This window comes from Panulirus ornatus, chromosome 15 (assembly GCF_036320965.1).
Source record: "Panulirus ornatus isolate Po-2019 chromosome 15, ASM3632096v1, whole genome shotgun sequence".
In the NCBI taxonomy this organism is placed as follows: Eukaryota; Metazoa; Arthropoda; class Malacostraca; order Decapoda; family Palinuridae; genus Panulirus; species Panulirus ornatus.
In genome coordinates, this window is record NC_092238.1 from 23669776 (window position 1) to 23695303 (window position 25528).

Genomic DNA, 25528 nt, shown 5'->3' on the forward strand with positions numbered 1-25528 from the left:
ATTTCCCCTTTTCCTCTTATATCTCACACCCTTATATCCAGCTGCTAATTCTACAACCTGAACAGTCTTTCTCTAAACATTTTAAACACCTCATTCACACATGACTGCATCCCTGCATATGCTGCACTTCCATTGAAACTTTTGGTCATCCTCCTTGCCTTCTTTCTGATTTATATTTTTACTGATCAACACTTTTTTTCCTTGCCATTCTTGTTTACACCTTACCTCCTTTTCTCCCAGATCCTGACCCCACAAGAACTGCAAAATGGTCAGTCTCCCCAAAGAATCCTCTCACACTTCTAGCAGCCAGCCCAACCCTTATCAGCCTTTCATGCACTTTCATATAGTCACTCAAACCCTTTTGTTCTTTTCATCCATCATTTCTCATCCACATATACCTGTGGATCATCTTGTAGTGAAGAAAGATATTTGCAAAGAATTAATTCCTCTGAGCGTAGACATCTTGCTTGTTGTAAGCACTCCCCATTTACCATCAATCTTTCCAATTTCATCACCTCACACCTTTGCATTTATATTTCCCATTGCAACCACCTTTCTCTCCTTTTCAAAGCCATTTATACAATAGTCATTAAAAATTTTCCAGAAACACTTCATTTCATTATCTCATGCAGTCTTCATATTTACACATATACACATACCCATGTATACTTCAAAATTCCAGACTTTTTTCACTCACAATTCCTGATCCATTCTATCCATGCTTTATAACACCCTCTTATACTCTCAGTGGTAGCACAATTGCATATCTTTCCTTCTTTCTTCCCGGATAATTTTCATTAATTTCCATCCATAACCACACTTTCTGGTTGTTTAATTTGTTTATGGATGGGGTTGTTAGGGAGGTGAATGCAAGAGTTTTGGAAAGAGGGGCAAGTATGCAGTCTGTTGTGGATGAGAGAGCTTGTAAAGTGAGTCAGTTGTTCGCTGATGATACAGCGCTGGTGGCCGATTCATGTAAGAAACTGCAGAAGCTGGTGACTGAGTTTGGTAAAGTATGTGAAAGAAGAAAGTTGGGAGTAAATGTGAATAAGAGCAAGGTTATTAGGTACAGTAGGGTTGAGGGTCAAGTCAAGTGGCAGGTAAGTTTGAATGGAGAAAAACTGGAGGAAGTAAAGTGTTTTAGATATCTGGGAGTGGATCTGGCAGCGGATGGAACCAATGAAGTGGAAGTGAATCATAGGGTGGGGGAGGGGGGTGAAAATTCTGGGAGCCTTGAAGAATGTTTGGAAGTTGAGAACATTATCTCGGAAAGCAAAAATGGGTATGTTTGAAGGAATAGTGGTTCCAACAATGTTGTATGGTTGCGAGGTGTGGGGTATGGATAGAGCTGTGTGCAGAAGGGTGGATGTGCTGGAAATGAGATGTTTGAGGACAATATGTGGTGTGAGGTGGTTTGATCAAGTAAGTAATGTAAGGGTAAGAGAGATATGTGGAAATGAAAAGAGTGTGGTCGAGAGAGCAGAAGAGGGTGTTTTGAAATGGTTTGGTCACATGGAGAGAATGAGTGAGGAAAGATTGACCAAGAAGATATGTGTGTCGGAGGTGGAGGGAACGAGGAGAAGTGGGAGACCAAATTGGAGGTGGAAAGATGGAGTGAAAAAGATTTTGTGTGATCGGGGCCTGAACATGCAGGAGGGTGAAAGGCGTGCAAGGAATAGAGTGAATTGGAACGATGTGGTATACCAGGGTCGACGTGCTGTCAATGGATTGAACCAGGTTATGTGAAGCGTCTGGGGTAAACCATGGAAAGTTGTGTGGGGCCTGGATGTGGAAAGGGAGCTGTGGTTTTGGTGCATTATTACATGACAGCTAGAGACTGAGTGTGAACGAATGGGGCCTTTGTTGTCTTTTCCTAGCGCTACCTCGCACACATGAGGGGGGGAGGGGGTTGTTATTCCATGTGTGGCGAGATGGCGATGGGAACAAATAAAGGCAGACAGTATGAATTATGTACATGTGTATATATGTATATGTCTGTGTGTGTATATATATGTGTACATTGAGATGTAGAGGTATGTATATTCGCGTGTGTGGACGTGTATGTATATACATGTGTATGTGGGCGGGTTGGGCCATTCTTTCGTCTGTTTCCTTGCGCTACCTCGCTAACGCGGGAGACAGCGACAAAGCAAAATAAATAAATATGAATATAAACCACACTTTCTATGCCCTCTCACAACCTGCATTCATCATTTCCATTTTCAGTTTATTCACCTTGCCCGGTGAAATAGATTTCCCTAAATCGTAGCACCTCCAAACTATAACATTTAAATTTTCATGCAAGCTCAATCCTTTTACACTCACTGGACATACCATTCAAAGCCGTCACTCTCAATATCTCATTTCCTTTACTACCTGGCATAGCTGGTGGACTCCAGTGCTGCTGTTTTGCTTGGCCTTTAGTGCCTCACCCTTGACAGGCCACTGGCAGGGGGCAACTTTAGCGCAGTGTTTCCCTAAGGCATTGGGGCTCTCAGATTGTCCAAAAAACCAAAACCACTGTGCACTTTAAGTGTGTATATGTTTAAAAACAAACTGCTATTCCCTTGAATGAGTTGGGCAATGCCTCTCCCTTCTATTCCACCCCAAGGATGTAGTAACAAGGTCACAACAAGAAGGTTAGGTGAGACTTGGATACTCCGGAAAGCTAGAGTATCCTCTTGAGGGACTGAAATTCATACTTTTCCCAATTTTCAAGCCCCTACCACAGTAGCAGCACCTCCTAACCTCATTGGTTGTATGCCACTGCTCAATGATTTTCATGCTCTAGATACTCTTACTCCTGTTAGATGTGTGAGAGAGATTCTAATGCATATAACTGTCAGATGAACATTGTGCTTGTCAGTCATGTGCAAGATTGATAATCTTTTATGTAGTGTTCTGTCTTTTGCTAGATATAGGAGAGATCAAAGTCATTTTATATTTGATGCTCTCACTTGTATTAGATACGAGATAAAGCTGTCATGCTTGTGGTGTTCTTATTCCTGCTATACAAGGTGAACCATTTGCTATGCTTAAGTTGCTCTTATTCTTATAGATATGAGAGGTGATATGCTGCCATACTTCTGGCATGCATTTTCCTGTAGACACAAACAGATTAAGGCCCTCAGCACCCTCATCTGGTCACTCATGCAAACTATTTCTCTTTTTTTTTAAAGATAATTCATATGATATTGTTCCAAAAGTATATCACCTTAACAGTCAGTAATTTCTAGCATGTCAAGAAAATGGATGAAATATTTTCAAATGTGTAAGGGGTTAGTTCTTGTACCCCCAGCAACTTCCTTGGCATGTCTACAGAAAGACTGGACTGCTGTTTGGCAAATGTGTATGGGTGTTAGTTGTTGTGCCCTTGGCAGCTTCCTTGGCATGTCTGCAGAAAGATAGGGGTGCCTTTTTATAGTACAGAAGTGAAAGATAAACAGATGTCATGCATTTGTTGCTATAACTCCTGTTAGGTGCAAGAAAGTTGAAGAGTTATGCATTTAATGCTCTCACCTTTGCAACATATGATGAACAGTTGCCATGCATGTGTGCTCATACAGATGTAGACAGTTAGACAAGTAAGAGTTAAACATTTGCTTTGCATGTGTCGCTCCTACTTCTTATGGCAAGAGAAAGATGAAAGGGTGCTATGCTTATGTCGCTTCCAATGCAAATTGTTTCCCTGATTTTGTGCCTGTTGAGCTCTGTATCTCTTTGATGTATGTACCAGATAGTAATTTTTGGGTTTCCTGGAATTGGGCACAATAGGACTGATGTGACTTTCAGAGCTGAAACTTCAGCAGTTGTCTGTTACTCAGTTACAGTATTTAGATATATTTTGATGAAAGCACTACTTCATACATGAAAACATGTTTGTGATTATCATTGAAGAGAAAGCTCCATGGATTAAGTTTTCTTTCTTCAAAGGTTAATAGTAAAGTATGATAAAAAAAAAATTGATACAATTATGCTGACTGGTTTGGTTTTAGAAATACAATTTTCTTTCAAATACTGTGTCTCATACAGATTATTTGAATGTTTAATTATTTTTGATGTAAATGTATTTGAGGTCATTGTGTTTATTGAAAAAATCTTTGTGGAGGAGAAGATACTGCATGTGACACCCAAGTGTAGAAACAAGAATATTGAATTTGAAATAACATGTTACATTAATGAATTGGATAACTGCTAGCTGTGTTGTAGCCATGCCTGGTCACTGTGTGCTTATTTTCACTGTAGCATCACCATCTGTTGTGCCATAGTCTGCTCCTTGTTTTTGTTTGTAGAATAGACTTACTTTTCACCTTTGTGTCCGAGTATTTTGTTTTCTTAGATTTTCTTAGATCCTTCTTAATTCTATATCCATCACAATGAGTCATACTTGCAACTATTTAAGATTTATTTTTGAAATATTATTTATACATGGGCAGGCCTTCGTAAGAAGAATGTCTCTCCTGGCATGGGTGGGATTACTGGTGGTGATGACCACCACACCCGCAACCCAGAGCTTTTTAGTGCTGGGGATGCCACTGTTCGTCATGTACTGGAGGGCCATGACCGAGGTGTGAACTGGGCTGCATTCCATCCTACTCTTCCATTGGTCATATCCGGCTCTGATGATCGTCAAGTCAAACTGTGGAGAATGAATGATTGCAAGGTAAGTTGATTTTAAGGATGATATGCACTTACATGTTAGTGTACTGTATAAATACATATTGTAACATGAATACATACTTTCTGACCTAGGAATTCCCTTTATCTTTTATGGGGCTCCAGCACTCATCTGGATCCTTCAGCCTGGGCCTTCAAGCTTAGTTTGCAATCCCTGCTTGGCCCCTTCTTCTGTTCCATCTTTTAGAAATATGATTACAAGAAGGGTAGGGATGTAAATGTGGTAAAGTGTTACTGTTGTGTGATGTTGGTGTGGTTTTCAAATGTTAAGTGGATGGGACATTGCATGAGAGTAAGATGGTCATCATGGCAAGTACCTATTTGTACTGTGCAGGGGGAGCTTTACACTCATGGTGCCCCATATCTTGAACCTTTTCTGCTATTATATAACCTTATAGATTTATGTATGGGATGTATTAACCACATCCTCAGTCATTATGTTCCATTAATCCACCACTCTTACACTATAAAAGTATTTCTTTACATACTTTTTTAACATGTTTCTTACTTGATTTTGTGTTATATCCCCTGGTTGCTCTATCTCTACATCTCTTGAAGAACTGTTCACTGTTCACATCACTTTTTAAAAACTTAGATTGTGATCAGGTATCCCTCACGCTCCTCTCTTTCAGGGTGACTGAGTTTAAAGCCTTTAGCCTTTTTCTTTAACTTATCTCTCTTAATTCCAGTGCCGTCATTGTTGTCTTCCTCAGGACTTTCTTTATTGTCTTTTTGTGCTTCTTTAGGTGTGGTGACGACACATGAGAAGCATATTTTACTTTTGGCCTGATGTAGGATATGAATAGTTTGCTAGACATATCCTTTTGCGTATGGTGCTCCAGTGGTCACCTCAACCCCTTTGGAAGAGGTGTTGTGTCACTGACCATGGGGAAACAGATTGGGGGCTCTCACAATTACCGTATGCAGATAAAGCAGTTTCATATGTTACAAAAGAGAAAGAATCGGAATGAATGGTCAGCTGGTTTGATATTTGTTGGAGGAAGTTGATGAAAGTGAATATGAATGAAGCTAAGAGCTGAGTTTTTGAAAATGAAGGGAGTTCAAACTCTAAGTTCAGTTTGCCTGGTTAAAAACTGGAAGTGATATAGGATGTAAATTTTGTGGGAATGAAATTGAGTGGAGATGGTAGTGGGAAGACTGAAGTTGGATGGGAGAGAAATTGGAGTTGTGCTCTAAGCTCTGGTGTATGGGAAAAAAAATCATCCATAGCATTTGTTTGAGAACCTAACTTGCCCGAAAATGTACTTTTTCTTCCAATGATTTATGGCTATGAAAGTCAGGTTTGTGTAGATCAAGAAAAATAAAAGATGAGCAGTGGAGATGGATAATTTTGAGGTATAGTTGGAATAAGGGGATGAATAGAACAGAGACTGAGGAGATGAGAAAGTTTTTTGATGTGAAAAAGTCATTTGAAAGTTGCATGGATTAAAGTCTTTTAGGGTAGCATAGTCATGTAGGATGTATGGCAGATAATAGGTTGGTCAAGAAGATACGCAGTAATATGGTAGAAGGTACAGGAAGAGGTAGACGGCAGAAGAGATGCATAGATGCAGTGAGAGAATCAATTGGGTAGGAATATTTCAAATGAAGATGTAAGAGGAATGATTGGGAACTAGATGCTGTGGAAGAATTTTTTGTGTGAAAGTGGTGTGAATGAAGACTCAATCTCTCTTGAATGAAATTTGTGTGTAAAGCGAACTAGTTAGTGGTAGTCAGTAGGAACATTAGGTTGGAGCCTTTGCAAACACTCCACTAGAGTTGTCCTCAGCCTGTGGCTTGTTAAGTGTGAGACACTAAAGGCAAAGAAGCAACACTGGCATCCACTGGTTATGGAGACTATTGCTATGGCCACCCCCTTGAAGGAGTTCTAGTTGGAACCAGGCATCAGAGAATTAGATAGTGAAATAGATAAGAAACACTCATGAATGTGGAATTCCAGTTTTCACTTTCGAAGAGGCTTGTGGGTGTGTGTGAATGGTGTTGCAGAGGCTTTATGTGTGTGATCCACCCATTGAAATTAGGAATGGAGTAGTTGAAATAGCTAGATAACATCGTTATATTAAGTATTCATAGGTTTGACTGAAAAATACTGATTTGTATGTGTATGTGTGGGATTTATTTTACTAATTAAGATTATGTTTGATATCATTTAACTCCAGATTTATTTTAATGTAGGCCTGGGAAGTAGATACCTGCCGTGGTCACTACAACAATGTGTCATGTGTTATGTTCCACCCAAGACAAGAGTTGATTCTTTCCAACTCTGAAGACAAGTCCATTCGTGTGTGGGACATGGCCAAGAGAATATGCCTCCACACATTCCGTCGAGAACATGATCGATTCTGGGTCCTGGCTGCTCATCCCTCACTCAACCTTTTTGCTGCTGGTCATGATAGTGGCATGATCATCTTCAAGGTAGAAACATTGGCAATGGTAGTTGAAGTTTAGGCAGTGTTGATGTGGGATCAACATGCTGCATACAGATATTAGATCTCTAGGAGCTATTTTATTTAATCTGGTTTACTTTGAGCTTTGTTCATTGGCAGTGATATATGCTGGATCTTTGTTACACTTCCTTAGGATGAGCTTGGTCATTGGCATGGCTTAGTCAGAGCATGGTCATACCATGTCATGGTTGTTACCACAGTTCTGGTTGAAGATCGTAAGATTGCTTCTTTTGATTATTGTTGTAAGAAATAATTAGTGTATTATTAGCTTGTATAGTTCTGATGAATTTTAGTAGGCTCATGATATCAGTTGATATTTCATCAACCACTTTCACCAAAATGAAATGATTTGTTGCTGTGGCTGTACTGTTAAATGTAATGTGAATTACAGTATATTTAAGCTCATTTCTTCTGTAGAGATATTAAGTAGGGATTCTTTTAGTGCATGAAGCTGGCAGCTATTTCATATCAATTTTGACTGTATTTATAGGATATAGTGATGATGAACTGATAAATAGTCAAGATTTAATGATTGATACTTTTTTGCAGCTGGAACGAGAGAGACCTGCTTATGCACTGCATGGCAACCTTCTATATTATGTTAAGGAACGCTTTCTACGTCGGCTTGACTTAACCAAAAATAAGTAAGTGCTTTGTGGCTTAGTATTTGATAAATTCTTTTACCCAATTTCTTCTCTCACCTAAGTGAGATGTTAACAGAAATAGACAAACAACAGCTTAATCTGCCATATCCACTCTCAATAACAGCTTAATCTGCAATATCCACTCTCGAGCTTTCACGAATAATGTCAGAAACCATTCACCAGCTAAGCCCCACGGATTAATCTAAGGTTTATGTTGACCATTTGATATGCCCATCGACTGCACGTCATCCTCAGTACACCATATCAGTCCAATTTGTTCTGTTAGATGCATATTTCCCACCCTCCTGAACATTCAGTCTCATATCCTAAAGCCTCCTTTACTCCATCCTGTCATCTCCTTCATGGTCATCCCCAACCCCTTTCTACCTTCACTTTTAACACGTAAATTTAGTTTTTTCCTTGCTTATTCTCCCCATGTGTCTCAACCATTTCAGCACACCCTGTACCCTTTTCAGCTCTCAGTCAGATTGCACTTACTACCCCACCTTTCTTACACTCTTTTGAAGATATAAAAGAAAATGTGTTAAACTTGAAAGGCCCTCAACAGGCAAGATACAGCACTGTTAAGTTATCAAGAATACCATGGAGCATATTGAAAATAAATTTGACAAAAATATATGAAAGCCCATCCAGGAAGCTAGAATGATTATTCATTGTACTGTCATGAGAAGTAATAAACATTCCTGGAACAGCTACAGAAACATTTGAAAGAACACAAGTCATTTGGTTGAAATCATTCCCAGATGAACCAAGAATTGATGATTATATAATGCAGGTGGCAGCTGAGAAGAATACTCGTATACATCAAGCAAGACATGCAGTGAGCACTTTGCGCTGGCCTTGCCATTTTTGTCTAAATCCCATTGTAGATACTTGTAGGTAAGTAGGTACACTGTTAATGTCACTGTCAGGTATAAAATTCATCTAAAGTTTGCAGTAGATCCACAGAAGGGGATCCTGCACAAGAAATGTAGGTGTATTCAACATTTTATAAAATCCCCCAAGCTAAGATGCAACATCCATACTAAAGACACAGAACTTATACTTGTTAACTGTCCTGTTTGACTGTGTATAGGCATGCACACATCACTTCACATCTGAATATATGGTTTCTCTTGCCTCATTTGTATTGCAGGAGTCTATAAAGGAGGATCCTTGGACGGAACATGAAAGGTGACAGTATTAATTATGGTTTTTTTTTCTTGCCAGGTTGCTCACAGTTTCCCATGGAACAAGGCAGTGCTATGAAGAGATGATGAACAGCCTCTCTCTCTCTCTCTCTCTCTCTCTCTCTCTTTCTCCCCCCCCCCCCCCCCCCCCCCCTCCCCGAGGTAGTGCTAGGAAAAGACATAAAAGGCCACATTCATTCACACTTGGTCTCTAGCTGTCATGTGTGATGCACCGAAATAATGATAATGATGATCTCATTTTGACTATAGGAGAAAGTCTTTCCTATAAGTTATTCAAGATGAGTGTAATAATCTACATTTGTTGCCACATTTCCATTCTTTAGATTGATCAGAATGCATACATGCATTAGAGTGTGTAACCTCTCCTTTATGGTATTTTTCATGCATTTTTTTTTTTTCCTTCCATGATATGCCATCTTACTTTAGAGTTTTGGGTGTTGTTTCTGCATTTGTTACCAAATTTTCATTTTCCTCTTTCAAATCTTCATAATTTCTCTAATTTCCATCTTTGATATTTTGGTCAGAGAGAGAGAGAGAGAGAGAGAGAGAGAGAGAGAGAGAGAGAGAGAGAGAGAGAGAGAGAGAGACTAGAAATACGCTGAGAGATAGACATTAATTTGCTCTAGGGGTGTGATTCTGCACACGTTTTCCTTAATTTGATAATACTAGGTGAGATAGAGTCTAATCATGAAATGTTAATGTATTGGTCTGATATACCTTCCCAGGGATGTTGCCATTATGCAGCTGCGTGCAGGTTCCCGTGCACCAATCTATAGCATGTCCTTCAACCCTGCAGAAAGTGCAATTCTCCTAACTACTCGTGCACACAATGTGGATAACAGCAACTATGATTTATACCAGGTGAGATCTTTAATGTAATGTTTACCCTGTTAGTGCATGAAAAGTAAATTTTTTTAGTAGGTCTTTGAAGAAGAAAATTGATGATGAGAAAGTTTTTATAATATATATATGAGTTATGGAAGCAGTAGGAGATTTAAGAGGAAATTTTGGGCTGTAAATAAATGTCTTTTTATGATATTGGTCCCAGATAGAATTTAGAGAATATTAAATAGTTGTTATGATGCTGTGGACTAGTGAATAAACTGTAGGTAAGTAGCTTGTTGTACCTGAAATTGTAAATGCTTGTTGATGGATTACATGATTATGTATTTGTGTGGTATACCTTCTTGCAGAGTGGACTGCTGTGTTAAGTCTTGCACAGTGCAAATGCTCTTTGCTTGCTAGTTATTTGATACCCACCTTTAGAATGGTTCATCAAAATAGTCATCCTTCTTTTCATTTGATATTTAACAGAATTTTGTCCCTTCCACCCTCTTTCAATGTTTTGCAATAATAAGACTGGTGTTACAGATTCCCAAGGATTCAGACCCTCAGAACCCTGATGCCCCTGATTCCAAAAGGTCTGCAGGCTTAACAGCTGTATGGGTTGCCAGGAACCGATTTGCTGTCATGGATAAGAGCCATCAGGCAAGTATTTGTTGAATGTTGGAAAGGTCTTAGACTTGGTAAATAATTGTAATTAAAAAAGAAATGTACAAAAAACTGATGATTGATTATTATTATTATTATTATTATTATTATTTTGCTTTGTCGCTGTCTCCCGCATTTGCGAGGTAGCGCAAGGAAACAGACAAAAGAAATGGCCCAACCCACCCCCATACACAATGTATATACATACACGTCCACACACACAAATATACATACCTATACATCTCAATGTACACATATATATACACTCACAGACACATACATATATACCCATGCACACAATTCACAGTCTGCCTTTATTCATAATAATTGATAAATGTAATTAAAAAGAAATGTATGAAAAACTGATGCTTTTGTCTTTAGATGTATGACTTGTACCTTGAGTAATTAACTTTTTAGTGTATTAATTGCTTCAGTTATCATGCACTTTTTTTTTCAGTTAGTGATTAAAAACATGCAAAATGAAGTGACCAAGAAAGTTACAACTCCTCCTTGTGATGAGATCTTTTATGCTGGCACAGGGATGCTTCTGCTCAGGGATAGTGATGGTGTGTCTCTATTTGATGTCCAGCAGAAAAGGCAAGTATTGATGGTAATATAAACAGTCATAAGCTCTATGCTCATAGTATTTTGTAGGCAGATGTTATTTGATTCGCCCTTTTACCCACAGAGTGCTAGGAACAGCTCGCATTGCCAAGTGTCGCTATGTGGTGTGGTCTGCCAACATGACTACTGTGGCATTGCTCTCCAAACACACAATTCTCATTTGTAATCGCAAACTGGAACGCTTGTGCTCCATCACCGAGACTAATCGGGTCAAGTCTGGCTCTTGGGATGATAGTGGTGTATTTGTTTACACAACTAGCAACCACATAAAGGTATGATTTACTCAGTTTGCTTGACCTCTTGCAGTTGAAGGCATGTTAAGCTCATGTTACCTAATATGGCTTTTATGTAAAATATGATTCCTAATTGAAGTAAAATTAATTGGCACTTATTGTATCCACTTATTACTCTAAGTGTAATTAAGACTTTTTTACACTTTTGGTTTATGCTAGCCAAAGTCACCAGCTTTGCTTGGACTGAAATAAGATAAAAAATTGAAAAAGAAAGGTGCATACCGTTGGGATCTCTTTAATATGCATTCAGAATTTCAAATTAATGGCTTTCACCAGCTGATCAGAGACCAGAGAGGAGTTCCATGCAGTACAGCTCTTTTTGTAAGATTTTGGTTGTCCACTGCTCATGAAATTTGACAGTGCCATTGCACAATTAGTTGAGAAACCTCTGTGTGATGAGAACATGCAAGATTTAGTTCTTGCTGCAAATGAGGATCTCTCTAATAATGTTGAAACTGAAGAAAAGTTTAGTACAAATGATCACTGGCAGATAACTTTTAAGGTTACTGAACATTTCATGTAAAGCTTGCTGGTCACTCCATGAAAGTTGCTGAAAAATTAATTTTAGTCTTGCAAGTAACAGTAATCTTTGCATTGCTCTTGACAGACAAACTTGGAATGATATCTCTAATGAAAACGATATGGACATTGCTTGAAAATGTTTCTGTAAAACTTTCAAAATAATGAAGGGAACAAATGTGTCAGTGCATATTAGTTTTTTTCCTAAAATGATGCCTAAGTGGTGGAGTGATGATATAAGGAAGTGTTTGTTGTCTAAGGAAGTAGCACATAAGAAATTCAAAGAGACCAGTAACCAGCATATGAGAGTATATACATAAATTTCTTTAGAGAAACTAAAACTTGTATATCAGAGTGAATACAGCAAAAGAAACCTTTAAGAGTTTTGTAGTTGGGTGAGAAGTAAGAGTCATTAGGCATTCAGTTTTTTCATTGATTCAGGAAAATGTTTGCTTCAAGACAGTGAAGCCAGAGCAAAGATTTTGAATGAGTAATTTTATCTTTATTTGCAATTAAAGATATAATTGATATCCCAGATCCATTTCCATTGCTCAGAGGGGAAGATGCCATGCAACATTTTTTTTTTTTTTTTTTTTTTTTTTTTTTTTTTTTTTTTTTGTCTCCCGCGTTTGCGAGGTAGCGCAAGGAAACAGACGAAAGAAATGGCCCAACCCACCCCCATACACATGTATATACATACGTCCACACACGCAAATATACATACCTACACAGCTTTCCATGGTTTACCCCAGACGCTTCACATGCCTTGATTCAATCCACTGACAGCACGTCAACCCCGGTATACCACATCGCTCCAATTCACTCTATTCCTTGCCCTCCTTTCACCCTCCTGCATGTTCAGGCCCCGATCACACAAAATCTTTTTCACTCCATCTTTCCACCTCCAATTTGGTCTCCCTCTTCTCCTCGTTCCCTCCACCTCCGACACATATATTCTCTTGGTCAATCTTTCCTCACTCATTCTCTCCATGTGCCCGAACCATTTCAAAACACCCTCTTCTGCTCTCTCAACCACGCTCTTTTTATTTCCACACATCTCTCTTACCCTTACGTTACTTACTCGATCAAACCACCTCACACCACACATTGTCCTCAAACATCTCATTTCCAGCACATCCATCCTCCTGCGCACAACTCTATCCATAGCCCACGCCTCGCAACCATACAACATTGTTGGAACCACTATTCCTTCAAACATACCCATTTTTGCTTTCCGAGATAATGTTCTCGACTTCCACACATTCTTCAAGGCTCCCATAATTTTCGCCCCCTCCCCCACCCTATGATCCACTTCCGCTTCCATGGTTCCATCCGCTGCCAGATCCACTCCCAGATATCTAAAACACTTCACTTCCTCCAGTTTTTCTCCATTCAAACTCACCTCCCAATTGACTTGACCCTCAACCCTACTGTACCTAATAACCTTGCTCTTATTCACATTTACTCTTAACTTTCTTCTTTCCACACACTTTACCAAACTCAGTCACCAGCTTCTGCAGTTTCTCACATGAATCAGCCACCAGCGCTGTATCATCAGCGAACAACAACTGACTCGCTTCCCAAGCTCTCTCATCCCCAACAGACTTCATACTTGCCCCTCTTTCCAAAACTCTTGCATTCACCTCCCTAACAACCCCATCCATAAACAAATTAAACAACCATGGAGACATCACACACCCCTGCTGCAAACCTACATTCACTGAGAACCAGTCACTTTCCTCTCTTCCTACACGTACACATGCCGTACATCCTCGATAAAAACTTTTCACTGCTTCTAACAACTTGCCTCCCACACCATATATTCTTAATACCTTCCACAGAGCATCTCTATCAACTCTATCATATGCCTTCTCCAGATCCATAAATGCAACATACAAATCTGTTTGCTTTTCTAAGTATTTCTCACATACATTCTTCAAAGCAAACACCTGATCCACACATCCTCTACCACTTCTGAAACCACACTGCTCTTCCCCAATCTGATGCTCTGTACATGCCTTCACCCTCTCAATCAATATCCTCCCATATAATTTACCAGGAATACTCAACAAACTTATACCTCTGTAATTTGAGCACTCACTCTTATCCCCTTTGCCTTTGTACAATGGCACTATGCACGCATTCCGCCAATCCTCAGGCACCTCACCATGAGTCATACATACATTAAATAACCTTACCAACCAGTCAACAATACAATCACCCCCTTTTTTAATAAATTCCACTGCAATACCATCCAAACCTGCTGCCTTGCCGGCTTTCATCTTCCGCAAAGCTTTTACTACCTCTTCTCTGTTTACCAAATCATTTTCCCTAACCCTCTCACTTTGCACACCACCTCGACCAAAACACCCTATATCTGCCACTCTATCATCAAACACATTCAACAAACCTTCAAAATACTCACTCCATCTCCTTCTTACATCACCACTACTTGTTATCACCTCCCCATTTGCGCCCTTCACTGAAGTTCCCATTTGCTCCCTTGTCTTACGCACTTTATTTACCTCCTTCCAGAACATCTTTTTATTCTCCCTAAAATTTAATGATACTCTCTCACCCCAACTCTCATTTGCCCTTTTTTTCACCTCTTGCACCTTTCTCTTGACCTCCTGTCTCTTTCTTTTATACATCTCCCACTCAATTTCATTTTTTCCCTGCAAAAATCGTCCAAATGCCTCTCTCTTCTCTTTCACTAATACTCTTACTTCTTCATCCCACCACTCACTACCCTTTCTAATCAACCCACCTCCCACTCTTCTCATGCCACAAGCATCTTTTGCGCAATCCATCACTGATTCCCAAAATACATCCCATTCCTCCCCCACTCCCCTTACTTCCATTGTTCTCACCATTTTCCATTCTGTACTCAGTCTCTCCTGGTACTTCCTCACACAAGTCTCCTTCCCAAGCTCACTTACTCTCACCACCCTCTTCACCCCAACATTCACTCTTCTTTTCTGAAAACCCATACAAATCTTCACCTTAGCCTCCACAAGATAATGATCAGACATCCCTCCAGTTGCACCTCTCAGCACATTAACATCCAAAAGTCTCTCTTTCGCGTGCCTGTCAATTAACACGTAATCCAATAATGCTCTCTGGCCATCTCTCCTACTTACATAAGTATACTTATGTATATCTCGCTTTTTAAACCAGGTATTCCCAATCATCAGTCCTTTTTCAGCACATAAATCTACAAGCTCTTCACCATTTCCATTTACAACACTGAACACCCCTTGTATACCAATTATTCCCTCAACTGCCACATTACTCACCTTTGCATTCAAATCACCCATCACTATAACCCGGTCTCGTGCATCAAAACCACTAACACACTCATTCAGCTGCTCCCAAAACACTTGCCTCTCATGATCTTTCTTCTCATGCCCAGGTGCATATGCACCAATAATCACCCATCTCTCTCCATCAACTTTCAGTTTTACCCATATTAATCGAGAATTTCCTTTCTTACATTCTATCACATACTCCCACAACTCCTGTTTCAGGAGTATTGCTACTCCTTCCCTTGCTCTTGTCTTCTCACTAACCCCTTACTTTACTCCCAAGACATTCCCAAACCACTCTTCCCCTTTACCCTTGAGCTTCGTTTCACTCAGAGCCAAAACATCCAGGTTCCTTTCCTCAAACATACTACCTATCTCTCCTTTTCTCACATCCTGGTTACATCATGCAACATATTGGCATAAAAGATGAAAATGTAGTATCAGCACAAAATGGAAAAAGAAATAAGACAGCAGGGACAGAAAAGTTTTACCTGAGGACAGTGAAAGCGATGAAAAATGAGATATTTAAACCCTTGACTGCTCTTTTCAATAAGATACTTGCTGTGGGAAATGTTGCACTGGAATGGACATATGCCTATGCAACACAGATATTCAAAAACGTTAATAGATCACTGCCCAGAAATTATTGTCCAGAGAGCTAAGGAAATGTCAAGCTAGCTGTCCACATTATACTTAAGACCAAAATTTAGTACAACTTGCCTATCAGGTTTGGTCACCATATCTAAAGAGCACAAAGAAGTAAAAGAAAAAGTCCAGAGGAGAGCAGCAAAGACAGTATTAGAATTAATATAGTTAAGTGATAGGGAAAAGCTAAAGGCTCTAAATTTGCTCACCTTGTAAGAGAGAGGAATGTAGGGTGACATGTTTACATACTTTAAGTCATTAAAACAGATTGTTGATGTAGACAATGACCAGTTCTTTTAAAGATGTAGAGATAGGTCAACTACAGGGCATAGCTTGAGATTAATCAAGAAGCTTTTTAAAAGAGATGTAAATAATTACTTTTTAAGTATAACATGGTGGATTACTGGAATAAGATGACTGAAGACATGGTTGATACAGACTGTATACACAGATTTAAGTTGTATGTTGAATAGAGAATGTTCAAGAGGTGAGGCCTCACTACTGTTAAGACTCCCTCCCCTTACAGTACAAATAGGTGATTACATACACTTCATATTTAGATAAAAGAATTGTACCCAGTAGCACATCCTTTGGGTCTCCTTTAATATGCTTACAAAATGTCATATTTCAGGTGTCATTGTCATGGAGCTTTGGTGCTTACAGACACACACACACCATATTTTAAAAAAAACCATGTGCCAGTTCACACCCATGGTATCCCTTAGTATCCATATAAAGTTTCAAGTTTTTAGCTGTCATCGTTTTGGAGCTGTAGTGCTGACAAACACAGACAGAGTGACGGAGAACATGGTTCATGCAGACAGCATACATAGATTTAAGAAGTTTTATGAGAGTAGAGGTTGTTCAAGAGATGGAGTGCCATGAGTATAAAGTTCTCTTCACATAAATGACAAATAGGTGGTTGTGTGCATACACAGGTTATTTTATTATTATAGATGTATTCAATGTGCAGTTTCCCCACTGTGCAGCAAGATGGTCTTTGCCTTTCTCCCTTTCCAAGCTCTGAATATTTTCCTTTTCTTATTTGTCTTCCACCCACATACAAAGACAGTTTGTCCTTCCTCCCTATATCTTTTTTCTTGTTACTTTTTGTTTTCTGCCTTAGCCATCCTGCATATTTCCTCAGTTTTATAACTAATTTTGTCTCTTTTACACATAGTATTATCCTCTTTCCTTACTCTTTCCAGTTATCATCTCTTCCCAGTCTTTTGAAGCTCCTCTCCACTGCTTGCACTCTTGTTTTACTGTGCTAAATTTCGAGAGGCTGTGTTGTACCTTCCATCTAGTTATGGTGAACCAATGCACATGTATCAAACTGCCATTAACATTGATTTTATTGGCATTTTGGCTTGCAAATGGTGATTTTCCCAGTGCTATCTTGTCATTTTCAGGCTTTTGTCTTGGTAGATGTTGTACCTTACGTCAGAGGTTTGTGATATTTTTTAAAGTCGCTAGTATAAGAAGTAACTGCTTCAATTTTTTTTAAGCTTTACTTTTAAAATAAGGCTAGGTCACTTCATATAATTAATCATTACTGTAGTCCCTTTCATACTGCATGATGATGTACGTGCTATCTATCTCTGAAGCCTGCTCCTTACGGGAGTTCCCATGAAGGGAAAAGTCTCCACTTATCCCTGTCCTTAGATACCTCCTTTGCATATACTGTTCCTTGCATTTGTCCCATATTTCTCCCCCTCCTGTACTCTTTCAATGTGTTTCATGTCCCAGGTGGTCTTTCTCTCCCACCAACCCCTCAAATGTCTATCTATATATCTAATCTGTATATCTCCGATGCCTGTTTCAATTGGAACGCCTCAAAGGGCTGGCCACAGAAGTAGAGTCTCTATAACTAAAGAACTCCAGTGCTGCTTCTTAGCCTTTATTGCCTCACCCTTAATAGGCCACTGGCAGAGGGCAAGTCTAGTGCAGAGGCTTCTACCTAATGTTCCTAAAGACTACTTCTACCTAATGTTTCTACCTAGTACTCTTGCCTAAATGGCCCTATGTACTACTTCTGTCTACTGCTCTTACCATTTTGCCAAGAGGCAGGGCTAGCACATAGTTCTCACTGCAGGAAAATCTAGTTACAAAGAATGAACTGCTTGAGTTAAGTGTTGTCAAGTGTTACAAATGACAAGGAGAGATTGTATGTTTGTGGACAGAATGCCATGCTGTCCTTAATTATAATGTCATAACCTAAACTCCCCATCATGCATTCTTTCCACCTGCCCAAACCATCTCAAAATATTACATTTCACCCAGTCTGTCACTCAACAATTCATTCCCTTTGTATTCCCTGGATTGCCAAATATCTCGCACACACCCTCATTACTTTCTTCATTCCGTGTAGTCATATACGTGCTTCTTACAAATAATTAATTTCCACAACTGAGTTCACTCCTCCTCCCAGCTTTTTTTCATTTACTGTATATAATAACTTCTTATCACCATTGAGATGTTTTCAGTCAATTTAATTGATTTTTGTGTAATATTTTCTACATGTTCCAACCTTTTGAGTAATGAAACTTAATAAAGATGATTTTGCTTCAATCATATGTACTGAAAATTGTGCCAACAGCATTTTCCACTCTGCTGCATTGCCAGGATGTGTAACACAAGTGTTTGGTAGCTTACTGCTTATGTATAGTTTTTTGCATGTTTAAACTTTTGAACAATGAAATTATTATTTGAAATTGTTTTGTTCCAACAGTATGCCCTGACAAATGGTGACCATGGCATTATCCGCACTCTTGAATTGCCAGTTTATGTAACTCGTGTGTCAGGTAGCTCAGTATACTGTTTGGACCGCCAGGCAACCCCTCGTGTCCTTACCATTGATTCAACAGAATTCCGCTTCAAATTAGCACTGGTACAGCGTAAATATGATGAAGTAAGTCCAACACAGAATCTATTTAGCTTCATGATGAGGTCTTGCTCTATAGACCTTGTTAAATTTATTAAAGTGAATCACTTTATATAGAGAATGGTTCATGTAGCTTCATGACCATGCATAAGAGATTCCACACTTTTCAGAATATTCTTGAAGATGATCACTAAGCTCTATTTTTCTTTTTTTTTCTTTTTTTGGGTGGGAGCTTTCTCTCTTTTTTCCCTTGTAGATAGAACTTTTTGAGTATAGGAGAGAGTACTTGTTCACAGGGTTTAAAGCACCATTGTACACCAACAATAAAGTGTCTCCACTAGAACTACACCGTCCTCAACCATCCTGATATGTACAGGGCTGGCTATTTTTCACTCATAGAGACCCAGTATCAGCAGTCCATCCAGTCTTATAATGCTGTTGTTGTGGTAATGAGTTTGTACCTTCTGACAACCAGTATTCATCACTCATTTGTTCATTGTCAGCAGTGCAGATTTGCTGACAGTTGCTTTGGTCAGATGATATTTTCATCTTGTGACCTATTATGTTACAAGCATCAGTTGTTAGAAAGTTGCTTATTTTTGTATTATATATAAGTTTGGTATCTGTATTTGAAAGATAGTAATGTAAATATTGGAACTTGAATGTAACCTGTTTTTTATATGTAGAATTGGCTTACTCTGCTTGGCCTTTATGTGGAATATCCTCAGCAGAGCAAGGGAATCCAGTATGAATCCCATGTGAACTTACAGTATCCTTTTTTTTTTTTTTTTTTTCAATTCAATATTTGTTATGATTACAAGCAGAAACTAATTTCTTCACTTCTGTATTAGTCACACTGAGATGTTAAACCCATTACATTCATTATGTTGTGGAAAGGTTATTTTACGTTGAGTTGGAAGTATGCATGCTAGTATGTTTTAAGCTCAGAAAATATAAGGTTTAGGATAATTGAAAATTCAGTAATGAGAGCACTGTTATCGAAGTTGCCATACTTTGTTCTAATAACAGAATATTTGAGTGTGAATTATGATAATGAGGTTATGACTCACCCTGTAAGTATAGGAAGTAATGATTGCCTCATTAGAATTACAAATTAGTTTATTGAGTATGAAGCATAATTGTTATGAAAAGAATGGATTCCACAACCTTTTTTCATCTATTAACATTTAAAATCATTGATATATATTCTTTGTTATTTGCTACTGGTTATATTCTAATCATGCTACCTTTTTTAGGTATTACAAATGGTACGTGGAGCCAAACTGGTGGGACAGTCCATCATTGCATACTTACAGAAGAAAGGTTACCCTGAAGTGGCCCTCCATTTTGTAAAGGATGAGCGGACACGATTCCTGTTGGCCTTGGAATGTGGAAATATTGATGTTGCTCTAGATGCTGCAAAGGCACTGGATGACAAGGGATGCTGGGAGAAACTAGCAGAACATGCTCTCCTGCATGGTAACCACCCTGTAAGCTTCCCATGCTTCTCCTTGAGTTCTTCAAACCTTCTGCCTTGAGAATGGTCATTTTGATGAGCTATTAATGATGTTAGGGGTTCCTTCTTTAGTCCAAGGTTTTGATTCTCCACTCCTTCACTCAATATATGTCAGGGATAATCATTGCATTCTTTTGTCCTTTCATAGTACTTCTTCATTATCTCAGTTCTCTATGAGATCATGCTAGTTTTAGTTTGCTCTCACCCTTGGTTAAATAAAAGTTAGTTTCACTTTATACATTTAAAGTGATGTGTTTAATCTAGTTTGTTGATATTAACACAATAAATTCATTGAGCCATGAATCCCTCCTCAACTCCCATATCCTTAAACACCTTGAAAGTCACCGCCTTCTCTCTGATCACGAGTATGGTTCCTGTAAGGCGAGATCCACTGGTGATATTCTTTCTTATCTTACCAGTATTTGGTCATCATCCCTGAAAGATTTTGGGAATTCATGTGTAGTTTCCCTTGACATACATAAGGCTTTTGACTGGGTATGGCATCAGTGTCTCATCTCTAAGCTCCTCTCATTTGGCTTCCCTCCCTCGCTTTGCTCCTTCATGTCTAGCTTTCTCTCAAGCCAATTTATTTCTGTGTTTGTTGATGGATCAGCCTCCCCCCTTTTCTCCAACAATAGCAGTGTCCCTCAAGGTTCTGTCTTGTCCCCTATACTTTTTTCCTTTTTTCAACGATTTCCTCTCTGCAAATGATCCAGTGCACTCACATGCTGATGACTCAACACTGCATTTATCCACATCCTTTAATTCTGCTCCCTCTTCTCTCACCTGATCTGCATCTCATCTTGACAGCCTCCTCTATAAACTCAGACTTGGGGTAGACAAAGTCTTGTTAAGTTTAATGCCTGTAAAACTCAATTTCTACCCATCTCTATCGAAAACTCATCACAACTCATGCCTCTCCTTTGACAGGTCTGTAATTCCACCTCTTGACTCAATGAACATACTTGGTATTACTGGAACATCCACTATTTCTTGGAAACCCCACATACAGGAATAGCTAAGTCTGCCTCTAAGAAACTGGTTGTCATGTTTAGGTGGTGAACCTTCTGCTCCTCTGAACAGTTGCTCCGGTTTTACAGGGGATTGATTCATCCTTGTATGAAGTACTTCTGTCACATTTGGGTTGGTTCTAGCTCTATATGTGTACTTGACAGTGATGAGTTGAAAGCAATCCAACTTGTAACTATCCCAGGCTAACTTCCGAATTTGACCCCCTTGCCGTATGCTGCAATTTTCATTCACTTTCCCTCTCCCAAAGGTGTTTCCACACCATGCAGTACTCGACAAGCTGCTGTGTCACATGGTTATGTGGCCAGTGGCAACTCAAGGGGGGGCTGTTTTGATACCTAATTCTTTTCGTACATGTCGAAGCTTTGGAACTCTCTACCTTCTCATGTCTTTTCCAATAACTATTATTATATTTTTTATTTTGCTTTGTCGCTGTCTCCCGCGTTTGCGAGGTAGCGCAAGGAAACAGATGAAAGAAATGGCCCAGCCCACCCCCATACACAATGTATATACATACACGTCCACACACGCAAATATACATACCTATAAATCTCAATGTACACATATATATACACACACAGACACGTACATATATACCCATGCACACAATTCACACTGTCTGCCTTTATTCATTCCCATCGCCACCTCGCCACACATGGAATACCATCCCCCTCTCCCCTCATGTGTGCGAGGTAGCACTAGGAAAAGACAACAAAGACCCCATTCATTCACACTCATCCTCTAGCTGTCATGCAATAATGCCCGAAACCACAGCTCCCTTTCCACATCCAGGCCCCACAGAACTTTCCATGGTTTACCCCAGACGCTTCACATGCCCTGATTCAATCCACTGACAGCACGTCAACCCCAGTATACCACATCGATCCGATTCACTCTATTCCTTGCCCTCCTTTCACCCTCCTGCATGTTCAGGCCCCGATCACACAAAATCTTTTTCACTCCATCTTTCCACCTCCAATTTGGTCTCCCACTTCTCGTTCCCTCCACCTCCGACACATATATCCTCTTGTTCAATCTTTCCTCACTCATTCTCTCCACGTACCCAAACCATTTCAAAACACCCTCTTCTGCTCTCTCAACCATGCTCTTTTTATTTCCACACATCTCTCTTACCCTTACATTACTTACTCGATCAAACCACCTCACACCTCACATTGTCCTCAAACATCTCATTTCCAGCACATCCACCTTCCTGCGCACAACTCTATCCATAGCCCACGCCTCGCAACCATACAACTTTGTTGGAACCACTATTCCTTCAAACATACCCATTTTTGCTTTCCGAGATAATGTTCTTGACTTCCACACATTCTTCAAGGCTCCCAGGATTTTTGCCCCCTCCCCCACCCTATGATTCACTTCCACTTCCATGGTTCCGTCCGCTGCCAGATCCACTCCCAGATATCTAAAACACTTTACTTCCTCCAGTTTTTCTCCATTCAAACTTACCTCCCAATTGACTTGACCCTCAACCCTACTGTACCTAAAAACCTTGCTCTTATTCACATTTACTCTTAACTTTGTTCTTTCACACACTTTACCAAACTCAGTCACCAGCTTCTGCAATAACTATGACCAGGCTTATTTCAAAAGACAGGTCTTTCACTTCCTCCAAAATTCGTTATTACATTTGCCTTATTTCAAAAGACAGGTCTTTCACTTCCTCCAAAATTCGTAAGTACTTTCCCTTGTCTTTTCTTTTTCTGTTTCACAACTCTTTCTATATATTTCCAATAAAGCCTAGCCTTGATGTGGACTTATGTCTGGGAGTGGAGCCTTTAAAAAAAAAAGATAGTTTGTTGGCCTTATTAACCTTGTAGATTAGTTGAGCCATGTGCAATTGTAGTCAGATTTTATTTGGTCCTTTTCAGTGGTCACCTTGCTTTTGAAGATAAAACTTTACAGCTAGTTTTTAAGAAGGTTGCTTCATTTTGTTTTGCTGACACCGTTTATCCAGTAGTTTCACTGACATGTCCAGTTTTAATGACATAATTTTTCCTACCCAAGCCTTGCAGACTGTTCCATGGTGTATCATAATTGCTTCTTGTGCCAAGGATCAATCCATTCACAGCGCATCCCCACTATGTACAACATTGACTCAGTTCATTCTATCCCATGCACATCCCTCACCTTCGTGAATGTTCAGGCCTTGATACCCCAAAGCTTTCTAAACTCTATCCCTGCATCTCCTTCTTGGTCTCCACACTCCCCTTTTCCTCCATCCACTTCATACACACAGATCCTCTAGGTCCATCTTTCCTCACAAATCCCTTCCATATGTCTTTACCATTTCAACACACCCTGGTGAGCTTTGTCAGTCAGACTGCACTTGCTACCACAACTATGTCTTGCATTGTAAATCCTTACATAATCAACTTGCCTCACACTGCTCACAGTATTGGCCCCAGATATGTCATTACCATCACATTAACTTTCTTCCTTATTTTTGCCTTTAAGGCACAAGTCTCTCGCATCCACACACCATTGTTGGAACTACTGGTTTGAGATGTATAAATCTCTTGTGTAAAGTTTGTGATAAATATAGAAGGGTGATTGAGAAGGTGGTGATATGCTCAGAACTGCTGACTGGGGTGGAGCAGTGTGGCTTCAGGAAAATGTGACAAGTGAAATGGATGTCTTTGTCAAGGACTTTGTGAGAGATATACAAGGAAAAAGTGCATGAATTGCATGGGCATTTACAGATTTGGAGAAAGCATATGATGGGGTTCATAGAGAGGCGTTGTGAAAAGTGCTACAAATATATAGAGTATATGGAAAATCATTTAATGGAATAAGGACTTTTTCCCAGAAAAATACTAGTGTACAAGTAGGAAAGGAAGAGGGTGAGTGGTTCCTGGTGAAGGAAGGTCTGCATCAAAGAAATGAGAAGCTTCTTGTTGAGGATATACTTCCTCTTTTTACTTAACATGATTCAGCCTCTATAGTCCTTTTTTTTTTTTCATGACATTATATGGCCTTGCCAAAGGTGACTTTTCACCCATGTTGTAACCACAAGCAGGTAAACTCCAGTAATATCTGGACAAGAATATGAATTTAGGTGAATGACTCGTGACTTTTAATTTCATTTTCTTTGTTGTTTGCTCATGGAGTGCCCCAGCATTTATTGTAGATAAAGAATGAACACCAGCCCAGTTTGAAGTAAGTTGACAAATATCACCTTCAGAGTACAAATGTATTTTACATTCTCCCATTTTTACTTTTTGTTTTTTTATCTCAGTACTCATAAAACTATGATTTGGCCTCCTACCTGGTCTAGACTATGAAGATAACATACGATATTTTAATTGTTAAGATTATTATATAGTTGTCTCTGTTTGGAATGTGACTTAAGAATGTTCTTTTTTTCTTTTTTTTAGGTTGTTGAGTATTGTTACCAGCAGACCAAGAACTATGATAAACTGTCCTTCCTGTACCTCATCACTGGAAATCTAGCCAAGCTGCGCCGTATGATGAAAATCAATGAAATCCGGAAGGACTATGAAGGCTGGTATACCAATGCACTGTATCTAGGAGATGTGCCAGAACGCATTAGGGTTTTGAAGGCTTGTGGCAAGACGTCTCTGGCACTTCTTACAGCAGCAACTCATGGCCACATTCAGGTTGTTTTAACCAGCTTTAAAGTTACTTGTACTTTATAGCAAAAATAGATATGCTGGAAGATATTATAACCTAGAGTGATGTAAGGATTGAATTTTATTTAGATATTTTGAATGTAGGTTTGCGGCAGGGGTGTGTGATGTCTCCATGGTTGTTTAATTTGTTTATGGATGGGGTTGTTAGGGAGGTGAATGCAAGAGTTTTTGGAAAGAGGGGCAAGTATGCAGTCTGTTGTGGATGAGAGAGCTTGGGAAGTGAGTCAGTTGCTGTTAGCTGATGATACAGCGCTGATGGCTGATTCATGTGAGAAACTGCAGAAGCTAGTGACTGAGTTTGGTAAAGTGTGTGAAAGAAGAAAGTTGAGAGTAAATGTGAATAAGAGTAAGGTTATTAGGTACAGTAGGGTTGAGGGTCAAGTAAATTGGGAGGGAAGTTTGAATGGAGAAAATCTGGAGGAAGTGAAGTGTTTTAGATATCTGGGAGTGGATTTGGCAGCGGATGGAACCATGGAAGCGGATGTGAATCATAGGGTGGGGGAGGGGGCGAAAATTCTGGGAGCCTTGAAGAATGTGTGGAAGTCGAG

General features: G+C 39.4%; 1 protein-coding gene across 5 annotated transcripts in view; it reads left to right on the forward strand.

Moving 5' to 3' along the window:
* alphaCOP (coatomer subunit alpha) overlaps positions 1–25528 on the forward strand; it is a 270633-nt gene that overhangs the window by 193983 nt on the left and 51122 nt on the right. For 3 of the 5 annotated variants that reach the window (XM_071670569.1, XM_071670572.1, XM_071670570.1), the window contains exons 6-15: positions 4437–4663; positions 6874–7113; positions 7695–7789; positions 9726–9861; positions 10372–10488; positions 10949–11088; positions 11180–11387; positions 18609–18788; positions 20018–20251; positions 24705–24947. In XM_071670569.1, the coding sequence (XP_071526670.1) occupies positions 4437–4663; positions 6874–7113; positions 7695–7789; positions 9726–9861; positions 10372–10488; positions 10949–11088; positions 11180–11387; positions 18609–18788; positions 20018–20251; positions 24705–24947 (1820 nt within the window). Of the gene's footprint in view, positions 1–4436; positions 4664–6873; positions 7114–7694; positions 7790–9725; positions 9862–10371; positions 10493–10948; positions 11089–11179; positions 11388–18608; positions 18789–20017; positions 20252–24704; positions 24948–25528 lie in introns of all 5 variants that reach the window. The other 2 variants (XM_071670568.1, XM_071670571.1) reach the window with 1 other exon arrangement.